This window comes from Epinephelus moara, chromosome 19 (assembly GCF_006386435.1).
Source record: "Epinephelus moara isolate mb chromosome 19, YSFRI_EMoa_1.0, whole genome shotgun sequence".
NCBI classification, from domain to species: domain Eukaryota; kingdom Metazoa; phylum Chordata; class Actinopteri; order Perciformes; family Serranidae; genus Epinephelus; species Epinephelus moara.
In genome coordinates, this window is record NC_065524.1 from 2,072,032 (window position 1) to 2,097,066 (window position 25,035).

At 41.6% G+C, this 25,035-nt stretch overlaps 1 protein-coding gene across 1 annotated transcript in view; it reads right to left on the reverse strand.

Annotated features, from left to right (window-relative positions):
• LOC126407094 (uncharacterized) overlaps positions 1–25,035 on the reverse strand; it is a 103,068-nt gene that overhangs the window by 31,290 nt on the left and 46,743 nt on the right. The window contains 4 exon segments of the mRNA XM_050071777.1: positions 1,782–1,934; positions 2,080–2,174; positions 4,477–4,558; positions 23,194–23,726. Coding sequence (XP_049927734.1) covers positions 1,782–1,934; positions 2,080–2,174; positions 4,477–4,558; positions 23,194–23,726 — 863 coding nt within the window.

Below are 25,035 nucleotides of genomic sequence, written 5' to 3' on the forward strand. Positions count from 1 at the left end.
GAGGAGCTTAGAGCGACGAAACACCAGTGTTTCCTGTGTTTCTCTTCCTTGCAGCAATGTGCAGTTAGTCGCTAAAATTGCATGAGCAACAGCCTATGTGCTCTCTTTGGCTAAGCTGCCTCTCTGGAGACAAAAAAAAAGTTTTATTTTTGCTGTTCTTAAAGAGACATGTGAGTAGCTCATAATTAAAGTTAAACCAAATTGTAAAAAAAACCCAGACAAAATACAACGTCAGGGCTCCCGTGGGGTAAGTATTTTTAAGAAGTGGAAATGATTAACAATACATGGTTTAACCAATGGAAAGCCCTGTGAATAAAAAACACTATGCTTCTGAAATATGTGTAGCTTGTCACATTTGCATCACATTGCACAATATCATTATACTTTCACATGAACCAATCTGGCTGGCTGGCTAACAGAGCAACAGTCTCCTGGTTGGGAGGAGCAATAATGCGAGGAAGAGATGCGAGTGAGGGAAGTCTTTGTGTTTATTTCTTTTTAAAGAGGCAACAGATAGGATTGGGGTTTTTTTTTAAGCTTGGCACCACCTAGTGTCAGTGGTGCTGCGTCGCACTGTCGCAACGACCAAATTGACCGTGGGGATCAGAGATAATCAATAATATGACTCTATTAGACTCTCTAAATTAAATAAAATGAAGGCTGTAAAGCCACCGGCATACTTCTATGTACGTATATGTAGAAAGAGAAGGTGTGTGGACACTCTACTAAATAAATGAGTAAAGACACTGAGCAACAATTATCAGATTTATCTGAAGAAAAAACAAATAGTAATGCAAATAATTAAACCAGAATGCACAGTACCAGTACAAACAACTCACAGTAAATTATACCAATATGTACAGTATCAGTACAAACAACAGTAGACACAGTGGAATTATACCAATATGCACATGTAAACAGTCCCGATTCTAGAATAAACGGTACTGTATGGAAACGATGCGGCCGGTTGGAGCTCAAATTGAATGGGAAACAAAGTCCAGTGTTCACTTAGCTGGGAGTAACTTATCTGGGCGATGTCTGTCAATAGCAGCCAGTACAGTACAGTCCTCTCTCATCTAGCGAACATTTAGCCGTGTTACTTACTGATCCATTAGAAAGAAAGCTAGCTGAACATCGGTTTTGAAGCCTCTTTGGTCACAGAGCTCCCTCCATCTCTTGAAGCCTGACTGAGGTTTACTCTTGTTTTTCCTCTCCTTTATCACTCTCCTTGTTGCTCTTTTTTGCCTCCTCAGACAGAGGAGCTCATTTTCTTTTGCTAGGCCATTTTTCACTTGTCTCCAAACTTTGTCTGTCTGCTATTGTGCTCGTGACTCAACTATCTCATGCCCAACTCCTCATAAGGACCCTCTCCAGTCCCTGATTGGCTGACTGACCAATTTTGCAATACATGCTGCGTTTCCTGCCGTAAAGCAGATTTTTTCCGCAAAATTTTGGCACCAGTGGCAGAAGCTTATTGCAAAGATTGCAAAGCCACGAAGTAACATATGTAAATGCTGATAGTCTGATTTTACTGTGGCCACTACCCTGTGCAACCCACATTATTTTCATAATGATATATTTAGGAAAAGATGCTATCTGTTGCCTCTTTGAACTGCACATTGAGAATGTACTTCAAACAACAAGAGGAAAAGTCCCGAAAATACTAAGAGCTTATGAGTTTTTTTATGCAGAGACAAATGTGGACTTCTCTTGAAGCAAAACTATGTGTGACCTTGCATCTATAAATTACTCTAGTTTATGCATAAGTTGTGTCCACAGACCTGTTTCTGGTGCTCCAGCCCCTGTGTCTCCAGATCCTGGGTCAGTCTGAGTCTGGTGACCTGGCTGAGGGCTTCCTGTAGAGCTTGACTTAGTGAAGAGCTCTGCATCAGGATCTCACTTTGTCTCTTCAGCTTCTTTTGCTCGACCACCATCTGAAGAAAAGAGCACAAGAAAAATGGATTTTCCTCCATATGGAGGATAGTCACAGCACATTGTTGCAAGGGACCAAACAGTATGACTGAAATCATCATATACAGAATAAGAGATGAACATGGAGGGCTACTGTAAAAAACTCACCGCTCTGGCAAAGTTCTTTGCCTCAGTCCTCAGATCCCTCTCAAGGTTCATGGCATCATGTAAGGCCTTGTATACCTCCACAGCAAACTGAGACACTGGACAAAGATTTCCACACTGCGGCTTTCATGCAATTTACCAAAACAGTGCAACATATAGTCTACACTATATCAACAATCAATTACACCCTGCTGTAAGAAAATTAGACCAAGGTCATGATCAGCATTTAGAAAGAATGTGGCTGACGAATTCGATAGAATAGAAAAATCAGAACTTCCAGGAAAGTTGAAGTTGTGGTGTTTGCAGTTTGGGCTATATCCTAGGTTAATGTGGCCACTGTCAATTTCATGAAATTCCAATATCCGTTGTGGAGAGAGAGGAAAAATTGGTTAGCTCCTATATTAGGAAGTGGTTGGGCGGTCCTAGGTGTCTAAGTAGTGTTGCATTGTATGGAAAAGGGATACTTCAGCTACCAGTATCGAGTTTAACAGAGGAATTTAAATGTACCCAGGTCAGGACAGAGCTGTTGTTATGCGGGAGTAAGGACATGGTAGTTAGGAGTGTGGTTCCAAAGGGAGGAAATGGAACCCAAGATCGGCAGTTCAGGAGGCCGAGTTAGCTCTTAGGCATGCAGAGATTGTAGGTAATGTTCAGTTTGACCTGGGAGGCCTGGGGCTTGGCTCAGGCAAACCGGTATGGAATAAAGCAGGTCCCAAAGATAAAAGAAAGCTGGTTGTGGAACAGATACGTAGACAGGAGGAGATATTAAGGGGTGCAAAGATAGTGGCCCAGGCTAAGCAGGGGCAGTGGTTGAATTAGGAAAGTGTAGAGAAGAGGAAGCTTAGATGGCGGGACCTGTGGAATATGCAGAAGAATCATATTAGATTCCTGGTAGGGGCTACATACGATGTGTTACCAACCCCCCCCCCAACCTAAAACTGTGGGTAAATGGGGACCCATCATGCCCATTGTGTTTAGGTACCGCAAGGCAAGGGTGTGGCTGCCAAGAAGGTGCTTGTGATTGGGAAATGCAAGTAGATTTAGGGGGAAAGCTTGTTGTTTCCCAGGAAATAGTTTGTACCAATCAGAGGCCTGACATAGTGTTGTGGTCAGTGAGTCAGCGGATAGTTTATTTCATTGAGCTGACTGTTCCTCGGGAAGACTCAGTGGAAGAAGCCCATGAAAGAAAAAAGCTTAGGTATGCAGACTTAGGAGCAGAAGCTGAGCAGTGACAATGGAAAACTAGGATTTGTCCAGTGGAAGTGGAGTGTAGGGGATTCATAACAAGATCAGCTGTCTCGCTCCTGGGGGAACTCGGAGTGCGGGGACAGAGTTTGAGGAAGACACTGAAGGACATGTCAGATGAAGCAGCTAGATCTAGTCAATGGATTTGGATGAGGAGGTATAATGCCAGTTGGGGGCCAGCAGAGGGACCTACTAAGCAGGTTACATAACTCCTTGAGATCAGGTGGAGAGATCTACCAATCAGTCCTCTCAGGAGAAAATCCAGGAAGAGGGGGGTTATTTAAGTGTGGGAGTGGCCTATTTGATTCCCTTTTGTCTGAAACCATGCTGCAACCCAGGTGAGTGTGTTTGCTGAATCTGTGAGTTCCATCTCCTTTAACTTTAGCTTATATTGGAGTTATGGTATGTAGCATGTGAAATAGGGTATGGTGAATGTGCTAAGAAAGTTAGTATCGGCACAGTCACTACTTCAAGCGTGCATAAACAGTGTCTGGGTTTGTTGGAAGTGGCAGTGCTGTTTGGGCATAAAGCCATGTGGTAATAGGTTAGGTAAAGGAGGTTGTTTTAAGGGCTCATCTTGGGGAGGTAGACTGTATAGCCTTACCCAGCGGGAGAATGTTGTAGCCTTAATCAGGCTACTCTCCCTGGGTCTACCTCCTCTGTGGTAGTATAGGTAAGGTAGAAATTGTTGTGAGGGCTCGTCTTGGGGAGGTAGACTGTACATCCTAACCCGGCGCGGGAGTGTTATAGCCTAGCAAAGCTTCCCTCCCTGGGTCTACCTCCTCTGTGGTAGTATAGGTAAGGTGAAGGAGGTTGTTGGGTCGGTGCGAGGAACAGTGAGAGCTGGCATTAGGGGAGTGTCTCTTGGACACCACAGATCACTGTCTAGCCTCCTGGAGGTGTCGTGGGACCAACTAGCCGAAACACTGGTGAAAGGAAGTTCCCACCTGATGACCCCAGAGACGTGTTAGTTATCACTGCTCATTGGTCTGTATGGTTAAGCCTTGCCATAATAGTTTATCATAGGGCTTAGGAGGTTCTTCTCTGAGCACAAATCACTTGTGTTTATTTGAACTTAAGTTTTTTATGTTAGATTATTAGTGTTAGTATTTCTAAAAATGAGCCCCACGTTAACCATGTGCATTCTCCACTAACCTCTGTTATATTTCCCCAGGAGCTTCTTTTGCTGCACTGTGTCAGCTATTAAGACAGTGTTCTCATGTTTCTCTTTCAGCAGCTGCAAATGGAAGGAAGGACAGAGCAGAGGAACAATACAGAGACTTATATGAGTTCCGTTAGAAATCACTATCATCATTAAAATAGAGATGGCAAAGACGTTTTTTACATGCAACATTTGCAGTCACTCTTTTCACTGTAATACTGCTTATCAACAGTCATGGACTGGCTTGGCATGGCTTGGCTTGGTTTGGGCCATCAGCCCAGCGCAGCAGGGATTTGCATCTTCATTACTACAGAGCTACCGCCTTGGGGTGTGTCTTTAACTGATGACAGCTTGTCTTGAGTGATGACGTTTAAAAGCAGCGGGCTGATCCAGCCTGTTATTTTTGCATGAGTTTTTCCACAGCAGGGCAGGTAAAAGAAGTTAACCTGTTGGAGGTTAGCTGTTTGCAGAGGTGCAGCAGGGGCCTGTTGTCTGCAACTCTTCATTATCTCAACATCTCACTGTGGCTGGTTCTGCTTTTACTCTTCCTCTCTGCAGTATTATTTGACTTGCCTTTATTGAAGAGAAGCTGCTAACAAGGCTCCACTAATTTAGTGATAAACACATTTCATTTCCTATAGATTCTTTACATTAAAAGTCCCTGATATTTTGTTATGTAAAAACTTTTACTGTGAGGCAGCAAAATAAAGAAATATTGAGTTTTCGAGCAGAAACTTTGCATAACTTCTAATATGGCTGAAAGTGAACACGAAACAGTAAAATTAAGCAGATATCTGAGGATAAAACAGGATGCAGAGAGAAACTAAACTCCAAACCACAGAGATTCAGAAGCTACAAAAGTACCGAGAGCTGAACACACAGAGACTTTTAAAATTCCTTTCTCTCTAGTCTCCTGCAAACAGAGGTGAGTCGAGTTTTGCAACACACACGGCTTATTTAAGGGAGAGAAGCTGGGTTGTCGGGGGTTGGCTGCAGTCTGCAAGATGTCATCACAGGCAGGTGGCCCGGATTTTGGAACTACTCCGGAGAAGGTTCATCTCTGGCGTAGCTCTGCATGGTACAAGGCATGTAATGGAAACACAAAACAGCGCAAAACACCAAGTCAAGCATGGTAGAGGAGGAGAACCTTTCCAACATGCGGCTCTGAGATAACATTATCTTCTCTCTTCTACTGAGAAGTGGTGAATTTACTGCTCACAGCAACTTAATACGACACAGTCTCTGGCTTTTGTTTGATATGTAGTGTAGTGCAAAGGAACGTTTTTTTCTCCGAGTGAGGATTAGAATATACGCCGTTCACATAACTTGGTCGAAATTAATATATATAAAAACGCTTACAGATCAACTCATTACTAAAAGTTTATGTCATATAAAAACTAAAGTGATGATCAAATTTGTCACAGTGAAATTTAATGTGTGTTGATTGATTCACGTCGTCAACTCGTGCATTGCATAACATTACAAATAAACATTCCACCTTAAAAGTTACCAACAGTTGGCCTAGTGAATTAAGTTATTTTTTTCTCCGACTCAGCTGCTGCGAGAGGCAGCAAAACATAATTTAATTTTACAGTAACAGTCTACTAATAAAACTCTCCACAGTATGAACAGTGGTTTCTGCCTCAAAACCAGCCACAACTCAGCCCTGAGCAGAGTGACCATCTGCTACTGTCCAATCAAAGGACTGCAGTAAATTAGATAATAATAATAATAATAATAATAATAATACATTTTATTTATAGAGCGCTTTTCAAAAACCCAAAGACACTTTACAGGCAGACAAAAAGTGCAAAAAATTACAGGCAAGAGTGCAAAGTTATAGACAAATTAGAGTGCTGAAATTACAAAGTTAAGTGCAGTATAAATTACATATCAAATAACAGCAAGAGTGAAAGGGAAGAACAAGAATAAAATAGGTGGGATCAAATTTACAAGTTAAATGCAGAGCGGAACAGGTATGTTTTGAGTTGAGTCTTAAAGGAGGTGAGATCTGTGCAGCCACGGACGTGTTGTGGGAGGGAGTTCCAGAGGGTGGGGGCAGCAACAGAGAAAGCTCTGTCCCCCCAGGTTCATATATGAACTGGAGAGCTGTTGGTTCTTTCAGCTCACAGTGACTAAATCCTCACATTTAAAGGCACAGCGGCCAGTGGTTCCACTTTAATTTATTTAATTATGACAATACCTTACTTAACTTAAAACAATACTTAAACTTTATTATAACAGAATGTTATCAACCTTATTATAACAGTATTTTATTTAACTTCATTATAACAGCACTTTATTTAACATTATTATGGCAGTATCTTATTCAACTTTATTAAGGAAGTAGCTACTTTATTTAACTAAATTGTAACTGTAGTTGACTTTATAATTAGGTATTTTAGTAACCTACAATACTTCCAAAAATCCCGATATATATTGTTAGCCTAAAAATATTGTGAAATTATTTTTAAGCCATATCACCCAGCCCTAACTGAAAGCAGTGCAATGCAAGAGGACACCAAACCAGCCAACCACATAGCTGGAGTACATACACAGTGCAGGAAATGAGTAAAGCGCCACCATGGGAGAGGAGTTCACCAAGGTTCAGGTAGGCCCAATTTTCTTCTTGGTAATTGGCAATCATTGCCATTCAGTATATGCTGTGTCCTGTTATTAGCTGGTATAGCTGCAAGGCTTAGTGCTGATTAATTCCCCCAAAGCTAACAACACATCATTTGTCTATTACTGCCTGTGTTGTAACAAAACTGACATAAACAGAGCCAGATTCTGCTAGCTTAAGGAAAATAGGTGCTTAATTCACTGTTGACACAAGAACTTCACTGCAGACAAATGTCACCTTGTCAGTATAAAACTTGCACTCGCACTAATATACTGTAGTGCCCTTTCTGTCATCCATGCTAATGTTGTTGTGGATGCAAGGCTAGGGTGACCAGGGGTCGCCTTACACGCTTAGCTCATAGGATGAAGTCAGCTAAATTTTAAAAATCTAATTCATGGTGAAGGGTCATGCATTTTCCACCAGTCACTTTGAAAAGCTCAAGGAAAAATATTTGTGGCTACAAGGGGGATCAAAATAAAATAAATAAATAAAATACAAATCAACAGCCACCCTCCTCCTCTGATAACTTAAGAACAGTCCCTTCAGTGCGGTGAGGTTTGTGGACCGTTACCTGCCACAAAGAGAGAAATGTGAACGGCTCGTTTCTCCTCTGACACGTCACATACCTGTGTGCCACCACGGCTTGGCTGTTCAGGTACTTCTGGGCAGTCATGACACCAACGAAGAGGAAATTAATGGACCTGGAGCCAGGCTTCTCGGTCGCTGGTAAACCGTTATCTTGCAGTGGCCGTAGCGCTTCGCCATATTCCTGTCTGTGACCCCCGTTCAACCCACAACTGGCAGGATTCACCTTTCGTTTCTGCTGCTGGTTGAAATCTATACTTGGACAGTGTGCTCCTGAATGATTTCTTTTGCTCACACAAAAATATTTTTAGTCGCAAATGCGAGTAAAACGCTTGCACTGTAGAGCTCTGAATGAGGCTAAAAACAGAGTTCAAATGACGTTTTTCCAAACAACTTTTTATGTCGGGGCTTCAGGACACTTGGATCACTATGGACGAGCAGTATGGAGATATTTTGTGGTTTCAATTATGTGTTTTTGGACGTTTGAATCTGGGGCACCATATGCCTCCATTAGGTGGAGTTTTGTTGCTACCTCCTCTACCTTGGATCTCCGCAAGTGTTGTGAGGACTCTAAAACTTCACCTGATCCTCCATCGGCATGAGGGTGAGTAGATAATGGGTGAATTTTCATGTCGGGTGCACTATCCCTTGAACAGGTGTGTAAATCCAGGGTAACTAGCAGCTATCGCTCGTTCATGACAGAGTCACAGAGGACAAGGGGGGGAGGGGCGAGCTTTGATAACACTGTTGAACGTTGTCTTGACTTTCATTTAAGGGGCGCCTAAAAGGCACAGTCTTCAACATGCTTCATTTAAATGTCCAGATTTGTTTATATTGGTTGAGTACTTGCTTGAAGGTCCAGGTTTTATAGATGAATGAATGAGTACGTGGGGTGAATGAGTGTGTGTGTGTGTGTGTGAGTGCGCCCTGTCAACAAACAAAAAAGATACATATGCATGCATGCATCAAAAATAGCACTTATCAAGGTATTCTAGCCTACAAAAAACGTTGCTCAAGTATCAGTGAATGAAAAATATATAACGTGAAGCAAAAGGCTCTATACACACATCATTTACAAGCGCTTGTAGCGGTTGAAAAACAGTTTCTCTTCTCAGCGCCCACAGGTCTCACACACCTGTGCCTATTTCTATTAATGACAGACGTGTGGCAATTACGTCAGTGACTGAACTCAAAAATGTGACGCCTTGTAGTTCTTATACAAAAAATAAAAAAACAAAATGGCTCCTATAATACCGGCCCCTATTATTATAGGCGAAGTGTAATAATAATAATAAACTCAAAACAAGGAGCTATATCTTCCCTTTTTTTTTTAATATACATATGTCATGTCAATGTGAGTGTCAGTGTGTAAGTCTTCACTGATTGGCCGGAACCAGCAGACAGATCTTGCTGATCGGTCTTTCAATAAATTTGGTCCGTGTCTGAAGCTTCACACTCCTCACCACTCCTCTTCGGTCAGGGTTAGTGTCAACAACTCGAGCAGTTACCCACGATCCTCTTGGAGAGTTGGCATCTGCTATCAATACAGTGTCCCCCTGTACAAAGTTTCTTCTGTTCCTGTTCCATTTCTGACGCATCTGCATGAGCGGAAGGTATTCCTTTACTCATCTGGACCAGAACAGATCTGAAAGGTACTGTATCTGGCGCCAACGCCGCCTGACATACATGTCCTCTGGTTTAAAGATTCCTGGGGGGGAGTGTTGGTTGCACCTTAAACAACAGCAGATGGTTTGGGGTCAATGGTTCCAAATCATTTGGATCATCTGACACAGTGGTTAAGGGACGGCTATTAAGGATTGCTTCAACCTCACACATGACAGTGAGAAGACTTTGATCATCCAATGTTTGTTGTTTTGTGACGGAAAGCAAAATCCTTTTCAGCATTCTAATCAACCTCTCCCACACGCCTCCACGATGAGCAGCGGCAGGGGGATTAAATGTTCATTTCACACCTTTCTGTTGCATGATCTGGCTGATTTTGTCTTGATTCCAGGTTTTAAGTGCCTCTCTCAATTCTCTCTCAGCAGAGATAAAATTGGTCCCATTATCCGATCTTAATTCATCCACTTGTCCTCGTCTACAGATGAAACGTCGTAGTGCATTAATGCATGAATCTGTCAAGAGAATGGGCCACCTCCAGGTGTACCGCATGGCTGGCCAAACAAGTGAAAATGACTCCGTACCTTTTCACTGTGTTCCTACCTTGTTTAACTTCAATGGAGCCAAAATAGTCAACTCCAACTTTAGTAAATGGAGGTAAATCTGGAGTGATCCTGTCTTTTGGCAAGTCTGCCATTTTCTGCTCAACAACAGTACCACGCAGGCTTCTGCATGTTACACAGTCATTGATTATTTTTCTGGATAGTGCGTTGGCACAGGGGATCCAATATTTCTGTCGCAAAATTGATAACATGTGGTTCCTACCACTATGTCCTATTTGCTTGTGAATATGCTCAAGAATGAGTCTTGACACATGGTGTTTTTTTGAAAGGATGGCCTGATGCTTTGTTTCTTCAGGCATAGCCAGTTTACTTACCCTTCCACCAACTCTCAGTGTTCCTTGATCCAACTTAGGATCAAGTTTAAAAATTGAGCTTTGTCTTTTGACCCTCTTACTTTAATTTTTCAAAGTCAGAATTTCTTCTGCAAAGCTTTGTGCTTGACAAAACTGCACAATTGCAGTTTCTGCTGACTTCAGGTCTTCAAAGGTAAGCTTCTGTGCTCCCACAGAGCCTTTGAACGCTTTAATTTTGCTTTCAATCATTTCTTCTTGCCTTGCTTGATCCTTTTCCTTGTATTGTATGTTGGTAGCTACTTCCTTTCTTTTGTTTTTCAGATATTGCAGGAGACCTTTTAAGCGGAGAAACCACGCCACTGTTCTTTGGAGCTTGGTCCATGTTGAGAAAAAGTGAATGAGAGCGTGGGTTGCATTTGGCTCCGTTGTTTAGATTACATTGACTGTAACTTTCTCTCTCTTGATTTCTGGATCGTCGTGAGAAACTGAACCAATATCAACTAGACTGTGTGGCCATTGCTCCTCGGTATCAAGAAGGAACTGGGGACCACTTATCCATGCATCATCTTTCAGGAAGGCCTCAGTGTTGTGTCATCCCATCCACAGTTCAGTTTGCAAAGTTCTTGCGAGATGTACTTTGCTGTGAAGGTGAACGGAGCAAGAAATCCTATGGGATCATACACAGAAGACACAATGCCGAGAATTCCTCTTCTTGAGAAGGCCTGAGATTTCAAAGTTACATGAAATCTCAATGAGTTATCCTCTATGCTCCATTCAACTCCAAGGGCTCTTTCAACAGGTAAACATTCTCTGTCCAAATCAAGGTCCTTTACCTCCTTGGCACGCTCTTCCTCGGGTATATGTGTCAATGTCATTAATGAAGCAAAAGGCAACACACAATTAATTTCGAATCAGATTCAAAAACTGACAGGGACTGATCATCTAAGATGCACTAAGCAATTAGAACTGAGAAGCAATGGTGAAACAATGCAAGATCCGGTGATTTTGGCAAAAGCCTTCAATGAATATTTCATTGATTCGGTTGCTGAAATTGCACAATGTTTCCCTAACACGCATGAAGACCTCAATCTCACTCCAGTGAATACTAATTTGCCCACTTTTAACATTAACCATATAACGCAAAGTAAAGTATAAATGCTGATAAACTCATTCAAACCCTCTACAGCTAAAGACACTTATGGTATGGACTCAGCAATGCTCAAATACCTCAAGGAATCCCTGACACCTCAACATAAAACAAACAATAAACTAAACAATAGCCCTTTTTCACTGCATCCCATGCAGTTTGGTTTTCGAGCCCATCACTCTACAGAGACTTCTAACTGCTTTTTTCTTGAAAAGATAAAGCTCATGATGGACAGAGGAGGCTCTGTTGGAGCTGTATTCCTGGACCTGCGAAAGGCATTTGACACAGTGAACCACCAGGTGCTCATAGCCAAACTCTCTACATTTAACTTTACCCATAATGCCCTCAAGTGGACAGAATCATATCTACTTAACAGAACCCAGTGTGTAAAGGTCCATAACTACCAATCGGCCGCTCTTAAAACTTGCACTGGTGTCCCACAAGGGTCTGTACTAGGACCACTTCTGTTCAGTCTCTATATAAATGAGTTGCCCTCTGTGTGCTCTGACGTGGAGACCCAGCTATATGCTGATGATGCAGTGATTTATGCCCATGGCAGCACAAAACAACATGCTGCCGCAAAACTCACTAATGCACTGTACCACATCACAAACTGGCTAAACCAATCATGCCTTCAACTCAACACAACTAAAACTGTCAACATGTTTTTCTCTAAAAATCCATCTACCACCTCAGAACCAGTCATAATGCTGTCAGGGAAAAAAATGCAAGTTGTCTCTGAATATAAATATCTGGGCATCCTGATCGATTCTCGTCTGTCTTTCAAATCCCATGTTAAAAAAGTCCGTCATCGAGCCAAATTTAACTTATCCAACTTCCGTTTTATCAGAAACTCAATGAACACCAACGCAGCCAAATTGTACATGAACACAATGATACTATCACATCTCACCTACTGTTTGACAAGTTACACACAGGCCAATAAAACAACACTAAAACCTCTCGAAGCACTGTACAAACAAACGCTCAAAGTTTTGGATCACAGATCAAATAACTACCACCACTGCCTTATCTTAACAAAGTACAAACTTTTGAGCTGGGACAATTTAATCAAGTACAAAAACCTTTGTCTTGTTTTTAAGATCATACATAACACTGCTCCCCCTCCACTTCAAACTTTCATCACACAGAGGTCAAGCAATAACCGGGCAACGAGAGGTGCAACCCGAGGAGACTGTGTCATACCCATTAGGAAAAGTGCCTTTAGCCACTCAGCATTTTCAGTTAAGGCGTCGCAGGACTGGAATACAGTACCAGTACACATCAGAGAACTCAGTTCATACCATTTGTTCACAAAACAGTTGAAATCATGGCTCATCAACAATCAAACCTGTACACATTAATACTCAACTGCTGCCTCTGTCCGCCCTTTAACAACTGCCTGCCTGCCATATTCTTTTGCTTATGTCTGTCTTGCTGTTGTTTGTCGCAGTCTATGTTTGTTTCTTGTGAATTAGGCTGCTTTGTAATTGTTAGTTGTAGAGTCTTGGCTTGCTCTGCTTTTATGTTTGAGTTGCTATGTTTACCTGTTACTATATTTTTATCTTATATCTTAAACTGCATGCAACAATGCAATGATATTGTTTTAAACTTCTAACTTTTTTATTACTTAGGCTACCAACTCACACCAGTTCACTGTTCATTAATATGCATTGTCCCTGATAAATAAACAAATAAAAAAAAAAAAAAATCACTGCTCTACTGTTACTAATCCACTTTGTTATTCGAAAACCTCCTTGCGCGCTGAGATGTTAACTCTTCATACAGGTTTATGGCTTGAGTTTCGGTTGGTACCGACTTTAAGCAGTCATCCACAAAAAAGTTATTCAGGACTGTGTCCACAGTTTCTTCTGAGTACTGCTCATGGTTATCTTCCGCAGTTGTTTTCAGGGCGTAGCTGGCACAGCTTGCTGAAGATGTCTCATCAAAAAGATACACTGCCATCCTGTATTCGGTCAAATTCTGTTCAATATCGCCGTTAGGCCACCACAGGAACCGAAGGAAGTTTGAGTCCTCTGTGCTTACTCTGACTTGATGATACATTCCGTCTATGACAGACATTACTGCAACTGGGTCCTGACGAAAACGAATGAGGACTCCCAGTAATGTGTTTGTGAGGTTTGGTCCTTGGATTAGTTCTTCGTTCAGTGAGGTGCCTTGGAACTTTGCAGAGCAATCAAATACAACACGTAACTTGTGCTTCTTTGGATGTCGTACTCTGTGGTGAGGCAAATACCATATTTTACCTTCCTCTTGTATTAGCTGATCCTGTGGCACCATTTCTGCATGCCCCTTTTTGATGACCTCTTGGTACTCCTGGTGAAAGCTGGAGTCTTTCAGGAACTTTCTTTTTAAGCTTATAGCTCGATGTTCTGCTAACTCACGGTTGTTTAGCATCAAGATATCAGCTTTTTTGAATGGGAGTTTCAGTTGGTAATGTCCATCTCTTAATTTGACAGAGGAAGGCATGATGTGCATGAATTGTTTGTCTTCCATGGACATTTCAGCCTTGTCTTCATACATCTTTTTGGGGAAGTCATGATTGAAATTCTGTTTCACAAGATCATCCAAATTCACAACAGATATCCAATGACTGTGAACCTGTTGTAACTGACCTTCAGAGCCACTGGAGCTATTCAAAAGTCCGTTGACCACCCATCCTAGTCTGGTTTTAACAGCATAAGGACCGTTATTTTTACTGTTAATTACCTTCCATGGTTCCATGGTCTTAGGTGCATTCGTTCCGATCAGAAGTCCAATTGTAGCATCAATATGGGGCAGTTCAACCTCCTTTAGGTAATCCCATTCCTTCAATGCTTCTGATGTGGGAATTTGCTCCTTCGAGACAGGTATCTCATGCTGGGTGTATACTGCTGGCAGCGTGATGAAGTCATCTCCTTTTAAATTTGACACTTCAAGGCCAGAGATTCTCTCTACATTCACAACTTTTTCTTGTCCAAGGGTTCTCAATAATATTCTAGTTTTCTTTCCTTCAACATTCAGTTGTCTTTGGAGAGCTGTAGTGCAAAATGTGGCAGTACCACCTGGATCTAAAAAGGCGTACGTCTGGACACTTTTATTGCTGTTTGACTTGCACGGGTACAATGGCTAATGTCTGGTTTTCAACGGCCCCATTATGAACAGGTTTTTCCAAAGACACAAGTGAGCTGTTCACTGATGTTGCTTTGTCTGCACTTGCGTCTTCTTTCTTTTCTTCCGTTTTCTTTCTTTCAATGTGCAACATGGTGGGGTGTTTCAATGAGCAGATTCTGCAGCTCAGTCTTTTTCTACAGTCTTTGCTTAAATGACCTTTGTTCACACATCCAAAACAGATTCCATTGGCTTTGAAGAATTCAACTTTCTCTTCACGCTTCTTGCTGTTCAGTTCTTTACAGATTTCAGTTGCATGGTCTTTTTTGCACTACAGACATGTTTTGTTTTGTGCTGTGACAGGTGTTGGGTTTAGAATCGTTTCCTCCTTTGTAGCTGTAGTGAAGCTACTCTTGTGTGTTGGGCCAGGTTTCATCTTGGGAACTTTTTTCTTGTCTTCCTTTGGTGTTACATCTTGAATGTTTCCAAATAGTGGATCACATGCCATGTTTGCTTATCTTTCAATGAAATTAACCAGTTGAATGAACTTTGCTCTTTCCTTAGCGCGCTCATAATGCTCGTTAGCGACACTTCTCCATCGTTCTCTCAGCTTAAAGGGAAGCTTTGAAACAAGGTTACGCATGTGAGATGGGTTATTCATGTTATTTAAGGCTTCAATGTTAGTCATGGCAACAACACAGCTGCGCATATACAATGCATATTCCTTCAGTGCTGATCTGTCTTCTGATTTGAGGGGAGACCAATTTAAAGCCATTTCCTGATATGCTGAAGCAATGAAGATGTAATTTCCAAAGTGCTGTTGCAACAGTTGTTTTGCTTTGATGTATCCTCTTTTTGGTTCCATGTGTAGGCAATTTCTCACCAGAACCTTTGGTTGCCCTTCAGTATACTACTCCAGGAAAAACAATCTGTTACGATCATTATTTGTCTTATCTTCAATGCAATGCTCAAAGGTGCAAATAAAGTTTATATATTGCAGAGGGTTGCCTTTAAAAACAGGAATCTCTTTTGGAGGAGTTTAAAGCCGTTGTTCTTTAACCAGCATTTCTGATATTTCATTTTGCGTCTGCATAATTTTCAAGAGATCAGCATCTGTATTTGAGTTATGAGCATGCTCGTTGTTGGTTATTGGTTCTTTTTGCAGCTTAGTCTTGGAGGGTTTAGCTTGTAGCTGCTGGCCACGTTTGGCAATGGAATTGTATATGGGCCAGTGGCATTTAGTATATCCTTCTTCTTTGAATAGACGCTGCTCCTTCCATCCATCTCATCATATGCTTTAATTTTTGCATCTGCATTCCATCCATCTCATCATATGCTTTAATTTTTGCATCTGCAGCAGCAAGTTGGGTTTCAATAGTCAGCATTTCCTTTTTGCCTTTAATTCTGCACTCTTTTGCAACATCTCAGCTTCTTCTTTCTCAAGAAGTTTCTTCTTAAGACCTTCAGCTTGCACCAACAATGCAGTTCTTTCAGCTTCAGCCTTTCATCTGGATGAGGAGGCTGTAGATGATCTGCTTCGCACACTGCTCTGAGAAACCTTGCTCATTATCCCAACAGAGACGACAGAAATGCACTCATCTGTTTTTTCTGCTGCTTGAGGTTCATGTGCATATATTGATGCATCTTCCATCCATTTCTTAACTGTATTTGTAAATTTGTGGAAATTAGCAACCTTTGGTAAATACCACTCTGTGTGATCTTTTTCTCTTTTATTTTCAAGAAGCATTTCCACTCCACCATAAGTGACTCAATTTGATTCTTTTTCGTTGTCAGCTGCTTTAATTTAGCACTTCTATTATTTATCAGTTGCGCAATCTTTGCTTCAAGACCCTTTTCCGTTTGTTTGGGCACTCTTTTTTCCTTTTGTTCCACTGGCTTGCTTTCGCCATTTTCTTCATGCACATTTGAAACAATATCAACAGCATCATCATGTTTGGTCGACATATTGTCTTTTTGCAACACTTTTTTCCAGAGGACAATAAGCACACACAGCAATGGCGCACTTCAAAGGACAGCGGCTGCTCGCATTAGCATCCCATACGACAGCGGACACAGCACAGCATAACTTCAACACGGAGCGAATAGTGCCGATATTGACTCAAAGGCTGCGCCTCATAGCGACATCATCCAGCATATTGTTGTGATCTTAAAACTCTTTATCATCAGTGGAGGCGGGGAAGAATCGTCACGACAAGGGAATTCAGTTCAACGGTTTACTGAGCACTTCTTCAAGGCAGGTACAACACTCACCAACACGGTGTTTGACTTTGTACAATCTTTCTTAGCATTTCAGGCCAAGGCAGGCTGTCTTTGGTGTCTCCAAGGCACTCAGTTTTCATTAATGTCCAAGTTATTTACGTTACGTTAGTGTTAGATTCATAAACCCTGCAATTATTAAACATAGGAGGCGGGACTTCTTCCAAACCGTCAATCAAGCAAAAATACTTTGGGATCCAAGAGCAAAACCTAACGGACTACTTGGAGGTAATATAAACATTCGTAGTATCACTGGGAAATGCGAACAAATCCAACATCTCATTGCAGACTCTAATTTGGATTACCTATTTTTATCAGAGACTTGGTTACATAAAAACTCCCCAAGTGCAGCATTAAGCATCCCTGGATATAACATCTATAGGAGGGACAGATCTGAAGGAAGGGGGGGGGGGTTGATGTGTTACATCCGAGACACTATCAGCTGCACTCAAATTGAGTGGCAGTGTGATAATAAACTTGAATGCATTGGACTGAATATCACACTATCTCCTCAAATGTCTTTTACTGTGCTAGGCTTGTACAGACCACCATCGTCTAAAATTTCCTTTTTCGAGCAATTAAACCATCTACTAAAAGAGTGTGATTTTGACAAAGAGGTAATACTAATGGGTGACTTAAACTGCAATTGGGAAGACAAACGCAGCAAAAGTGCTCTTAAACAAATAATAAAAACCTTTGACCTGACACAGTTAGTTAAAGGGCCGACAACAATAACCCAGTCCTCTAAAACATTGATAGACTTAATATTCACAAATAAACCAGAGAGAGTTGTTAAGACTTTCAACATGATCACTGGGTTATCTGACCATAATCTAACCCTTATTGTTAGGAAACTGTCCAAAAAACGTTTTAGTCCTGGGGCAAGAAAGCCGTCATTTTAGAATACCTAAGGGGGAACAAAATAATTTTGAAAATACAATTAAAGGGATAGAATGGAATAATATTCTGTCCTATTCTGATGCGAACTCTGATTGTCAGGCCCTTTTGTTCACCATCAAACATGTAGTGAATACTTTTATGAGGAAAATAACACCCAGCCGTAGACAAAAAAACACCCTTCCATGGATAGGAGGTGATTTACTTAAAATGATGAGGGAGCGTGACGCGACATTGAAGGCAGCTATAAAATCAAAACTGACTACTGATAAATTAAAGTTTGTGGGGCTACGAAATAAGGTCACGAGAGAAATAAGGAAAGCAAAGGCCAATTTTTTTGTTAATATTATTGACCAAGCAAAGGGCAATTCCAAATTAATTTGGGAGAATATGAATAAGCTGACTGGGAAACATAGTGGGGGCAAAAAGTGCCTCGAAATTCTTGTGAAAGGTAATATTACACAAGATGGAACTCAAATTGCAGAAAGCTTTAATTCTTATTTTGTGGAGTCAGTGCAGACTCTGCAACAGAGCTTCCCTACTAATCTGAGTATGTTTCCAGTGGATCACAATCAGCCTGTTTTTGAGTTGTGCGAAATCACTGAAACAAAGGTAACAACAATTATAAATTCCTTGAAGAACTCAAAAGCTAAGGATGTGTATGGCCTAGACACAATGTTTTTAAAAACATTCAATGGATGCTTGTCTGGACCAATATCAACTATTATTAACAGATCCTATAGTGAAGATGTATTTCCAGTAGCATGGAAGGAAGCTATAATAACCCCTATATACAAAGCAGGTACACTTTCTGAAGTATCAAATTATAGACCAATTAGTATACTACCTGTTCTGTCCAAAATAGCAGAAAAACATATAGCAGAACAACTGATAAATCACCTTAATACCAGCTCCTTTGGATTGCACCCCATGCAGTTTGGTTTTAGATCAAACCATTCAACAGAGACTGCAATATGCTTTCTCTTGGAGAATATTAGATCTAAGCTTGATAAGGGGGGAGTTGTTGCAGCCGCATTCTTAGATCTAAAGAAAGCCTTTGACACTGTGCATCACGGCGTCCTTCTTACTAAGCTTTCCCGGTACAACTTCTCCCCTAATACCATCAGATACATGAAGTCTTATCTTGAAGGTCGAACTCAGAGAGTAAGGGCAAATGGTGAGCTATCCTCCGTCCTTGGTTGTAGTTTTGGTGTCCCCCAAGGTTCTATATTGGGACCACTGTTGTTTAGTCTTTACATAAATGATCTTCCATCTGTATGCAATGAGTCTGACATCCAGATGTATGCAGATGATACGGTCATTTATGTTCATGCAGCAACCAAGCAGCAAGCTGCAAATAAGTTAACGACAGCGATGACCCCGGTCGTTGAATGGCTGAATAATTCATGTCTGCATCTAAATACTAAGAAAACGGTATGCATGATTTTTACTAAAAGGTCGATGGATACCGTATTACCCGATGTCTATGTTACCAGGGAAAAGTTAACAGTTGTGTCTGAATATAAATATCTTGGAATAAAAATCGATTCAAATCTTACATTTAAAAAACAAATTAAATCAGTAGTAAACACAGCAAAGTTTCATTTATCAAATTTCCGTCACATCAGAAACTCACTGTCAACAAAAGCAGCGGTACTGTATTTTAATGCTATTATCATGTCACACCTGTCATACTGTTTGACTAGCTGGGCACAAGCCTCTTGTACAACACTAAAATCTGTACAAGTAGTCTATCATCAGGCTGTGAAAGTACTGGACAAGAAGTCAAATGCTCATCATCATTGTCACAGTATTACTAATTACAATTTACTGAGCTGGGACAACTTCGTTAAATTCAAAGATCCCTGTCTCACTTATAAGATCCTGCATGGCTTGGCTCCTCCCCCCCTTGGTGCTTTTATAACATAGAAAACATCCACTGACAGGCATACCAGGTCTATCAGCAGAGGGGACTGTGTAATTCCAAAAAGAAGGACTGCCTTTGGTCAGGCAGCCTTCTCGGTGAGAGCTACTCACACCTGGAATATTCTTCCAGCGCAGCTCAGGGAGTATGACACTTATCTTTCTTTTAAAAGAAATTTAAATCTATGGTTGAGAGACGGTCAAGTATGTGACCATCTGCTCTGAAACTGTAATGTATTTGTATTTTATTGTATGCACTGTAATATATTGTATTGTAATACATTGTATACCATGTATTTTATAAGTAGGCATAGTACTGTTTTATTTTTTTTTATTGTAGTGCTCAAGTCACCTGCCCCAGAGACTACGGTTGAAAATTAGCCAACTTGGCTAAACCGGCATGTTTACAGAAATGTTTATTAATGTGCATTGTCTCTGTATATTTAAACCAATAAACTAAACTAAACTAAATTCGAAGTCACATACAGAGATTACAAACTGTTTTTTCATGTTTTTTCATGGCTTTACCTTACATTGTTATTAGCTAGCTCAGTACTGTCTGCACATCGAAACTAAGCTGTAATGGGAGGTTTATATAGGGTAATGTGAGCATCTGCTATTAATTTGAATAACACACCAACCTGATGATGTGCTTGAATAATGTGTGAATCACACACCCGTGGGTGAATAACACACCTTTGGGTGCATGAATAAAGTATTGACTGTGATGCTAATGATTTAGCAACTAGCCTACCTGAGGGCAGTTTGGATGAATATATCCAGAGTCAGGTGACAACAAATCAACAGAGCTGTGGAATTTATAAAAAACTACACAGAAGACAATGCCATCATGCTGCCTGGCCGACATCCTGGGCATAGGGATTGGCATGTGAAATTGCTGCCAACCCATGTGTCTAAGGCCTCAGTGCGGCGTCTCTACGTGAAGTCTGCTAAGGAGCTTGGTATGTGTAAAAATGGATTTCAAATCGAATGCTTCTAATGTGAAGTAATGTGAAGCACTATTAGCAATTAAAGTATAATTAACCATAAGTAATATCTGTTTTTTCAGGTGAGCGTGCAGTTTGTAAATCAAGCTTCAAAGCACTGTGGAACCAGCTCCTCCCGCACATCAGAAGCTGCAGGCCACGTACAGATCTCTGCTGGCAGTGCCAAATCAATAACGAGCAGCTGGTACGAAGTGCAAACCTCCCAGATGATAGAAAGTCTGAAGCGGTCAAGAAGCAACAAGATCATCTTGCCCTTGTGCAAAAAGAGAGGGCTGTGTACAACGAGATGACTGCTGCCTGCAGAAAGACATGTGCTGACTCTCAGTTGTCTTTTGGACCCTCTCCATCAGCAAGCAAGAAGATGAGGATGCATTACAGTTTTGATTTTGCACAGCAGGTACTATTTATCACACGTTATTTACTTCACTTCACTTTATTAAATGTCCCTTGAAGGGCGATTTGGTTTGCAGCAGACACGCCAAGTATTACTGTACAATATTAAAGTGCATAGAGAATAAGTAGCCTAATACTAAATAGTTACAAGTGCAAATGCAAAGTAGCAATAATAAATAATAATAAATAGTTGCAAGTGCAAATGCAGAATAGCAGCAATATAGCAATCATGGTTATTTTGTTGAATGAAAGTTTTTTTATTTCTATAATTTTTATATTGTTTGATTTATTAGACTGTTATGAATAGACACAAACGTCTTTCATTTGATTTAATCCCCTTTCCCTCTCTGTCTTCTTCAGATGCACTTTCCCTCAAACCCTCTTCAGCCTGGGCCAATGTACTTCCTGACTCCATGGAAATTTGGCCTTTTTGGTGTCTCCTGTGAAGGGCTGCAAAAACAGATGAATTTCCTGATTGATGAAATCATGTTGTCAAGTAAGGGGAGCAATGAAGTCATCAGCTACATGCATCATTTCTTCAGCAACTTCGGAGTTGGAGAAACAGACGTGGATCTTCATTGTGACAACTGCAGTGGGCAAAACAAAAACAACTTCATGCTCTGGTACAGTGCCTGGCGGGTTGGACACAAGCTTCACTACACACTTAGCATCCACTTCCTTATTGCTGGCCACACCAAATTTGCCCCTAACTGTGGCTTTGGACTAATCAAGCAAGCATTCATGAGGACCAGAGTCAACACTTTGGCAGTCATCGCCAAGGTTAGTTTATTTTATTTGACTACTGTAAATGTGTAAAACATGCATTTTTAAAAAAAAATCATGAAAAGTAATAGAATATTTCCATTGCGGTCCTTGCTGTCAACAGGTAGTGGAAAACAGCTCTCCTGAGAGTCACCTCAATATCCCACAGCTTGTTGGAATGGCAGATGGCAGAGTGATAGTCAAGACCTTCGACTGTCAGACGCATCTGAGTCCCTACTTCTGAAGGCTCCCACAGATCAAGAGTTATCAGCACTTCAGGTATTTATATTGAAACTTCCACATTGTATATAAAAAATAATTTCATGGACATGATAGTGTTTTATGAGAAAACAGTGAGCCATGTTTTAAATATCCTGTTATGTGCTTATATTCTGTCACAGCTTTGATGCCAAGAGACCAGGTGTGGTGCTTGCTAGAACTCACAGTGATGCAGAACCTGTCGAATTTCAGCTACTGCGCAATCCAGGAGTTCTGCCCCCTGTTGACAGTCTTCCTGTCCTGGCCCCACCTGGACTGAACATTGACAGGCAGACCTATCTTTTTGAAAAAATCAGGCCTTTCTGTGCTGACGAGGCAAGAGACATCACACGCCCAGCACCAAGGGTCACAGCACAGAAGAGTACGCAGAAGAGGATGCGGGTGTGATATCACCAAATATTGGACTCTCCTTCACACCCTCTCCACAATGTGCTGATCAGCCACAGGAGCTCATTCAGCAACAGACTGATCCATCCACACTGCACCACAGAGTGACTTAAATGTATTTTATTTTATTAAATATTAGAAATAAGCATTTGCTCCTTCTAACTCTTAAGTATATTACCTTTCTTGTTTTTCATTTTTATTCAGGTGCTTTTTGTTTTGTTTTTTGTGATCAACTTTATTCAGGGGCTTTTTGTAACAAAAGCATTTCCATTTCAATAAAGTACATTCTGATTCTGATCAGTCCACTAAAGTGCTTAAGGAAAATAACACTACATCAACATTAACTACACTGTTCAAACTACTACAATAGTTTCTGCCCTGCAGGCTAACAGATACCAGATGTCACTGAGAGCTAGACCAGTAGGGGGTAGGGCTTATCTAAATGAGATGCAAATGAGCAGCATTGTGTTACCTGGCACCTGAGAATTCAGAATCATTCAGGCTGGATTTCTCAGTGAAGTAGTTTGAGGAGTGCCTGCATTCAAATGGCCACAACTTCTTCAAATATTTTCAGATTTCCATGTGTTAGACATCGTTGGAAAGCTTAGAAACTACACTTTCAGAATCTGCAAATAACTCAAAATGCCTCTCAGGAGACTTGTTCCTGGTTTTTCCATGGCTGGTCACATATACCAAGTCTCTAACACTGAAGGTTCTTCCCCTTACCCTCACATCGTGTTGTCTTTTTTGTCTGATTTGTGCTGAACGTAGATGTTGTCTTGCCATTTCATGTGTTCGTCTGAGCTTTTCTTGTAGATTTTCAACATGCTCAGCTGGGGGTACTCTTGAGGCTGTGACATCAGCTACACCAAGGGCAATATCTTGTGGCTGGAGAACTTCACGCCCCAGCATCATCATGTTTGGTGTGTACCCAGTGCAGGCATGTAGGGAGCTCCTGTAGGCCGCAGTGAGTAGAGGTAAGTACTCGTCCCAATTTCTCTGATTGTCATCCACGTAGCACCTAACCATCTGGAGAAGAGTTCGATTAAACCTCTCCACTTGTCCATTGGAAGAGGGGTGGTAAGGTGTTGTACGCGTTTTTGTGACATTGAACAGATGGCAAACTTGGGCAAACAGGTCGCTCTCAAAATGTCGGCCTTGATCAGTATGTATTTCAAAGGGAGAGCCAAACCTGGAGATGAACTCATACACAAGTTTCTTGGCTGTGATCACAGCCGTCTGTTCTGGGATGGGGTACGCTTCTACCCAGCGGGTGAACTGATCTATTATCACCAGAATGTACTTGTTGCCTGCAGCTGAGAGAGGGAAGGGCCCAGCCACATTCAGGTGAAGGCGGTCCATGGGCGCGCCAGCTTGGTACATTTGTAGGGGTGCTCTTCTTGGTAAGCCGGCTGATTTGCAAGCTTGACACACCTTGCACTTTTTCACATAAAGGTGTATGTCTCACCCCATTCCATTCCAGGAAAAGTGCTGCTGCACCCGATGAAGTGTCTTGCCCTCTCCAAGGTGGCCTGACTGTGGTGGGCAGTGGCAGAACTCCAAAACTTGTTCTTTAAGGGCCTGTGGGACTAATAGCTTCAGCACTGGAGGTGAACCAAGTCAATTTTCCCATCTGTAATACAGGACTCCAGAGTGCCGCTCTACCTTAGGCAAACATAGCCAGTACTTCCGAACAGCTGGACTTTCCATAGCAATTTCATCTTGTGCTGGGAGGGCACCCTTATCCATCCAGTGGTGCAATCTAGAGAGACATGGATCCTTTCTTTGTTTCTCCTCTATCTCACTGTTTCCAAGCTGCAACAGCCAGTTAGACTCTGTTGTGTGTCTCCTCTCCTGAGGTTAGCTCCATCTTCTGGTGAGACATGATCAGAGAGTGAGACAGCAGAAACAGTGCGTACTGCTTGTGTGACACCCAGAGGTATGACATCATCTACATTCTCATCAAATCGAGCCCACTGTTCATGTAATTTGCGGCAGTGAGAGCATCCACCACACGGCAGAGAGGAAAGGTCCTTGCCAGCGTTGTAACAGCTACATGGGAAAGCAGCTGTCTGTCGTGAAAGAGCATCTGCATTACAATGCTGTGTGCCTGCTCTATGCTCGATTTGAAAATCGTACTGACTCAGTTCTTCTAGCCATCTTGCTAGCTGCCCTTCAGGATGCTTGAAGCGGAACAGCCATGTCAAACTGTTATGGTCGGTCCGGAGGATGAATCTGCGGCTGAGGAGATAATGTCTGTACTGTCTTGTGAATTTTACCACTGCGAGGAGCTCTCTTCTTGTTACACAGTAGCGCTGGTGTGTGCTTTGGAGATGTGAGCTACTGTAAGCTATGACCTTCTCCTCCCCTTCTTGAATCTGAGCCAGCACAGCCCCTATGCAGTAGTTTGAGGCATCTGTGTCCAAGAGAAACTGACCATCAGATGTGGGGTAAGACAATATGGGTGCCGAGGTCAGTCTGTCCTTAAGTTCAGTGAAGGCTCGTTGCTGAGACTCTCCCCATTTGAACCCACTCCCCACTTGAGCTCATGTAGGGGCCTGCTGATCTGGGAGAATGCTGGAACGAAGCGATGGTAATAGTTACAAAGCCCCAGGAATGCTTGTA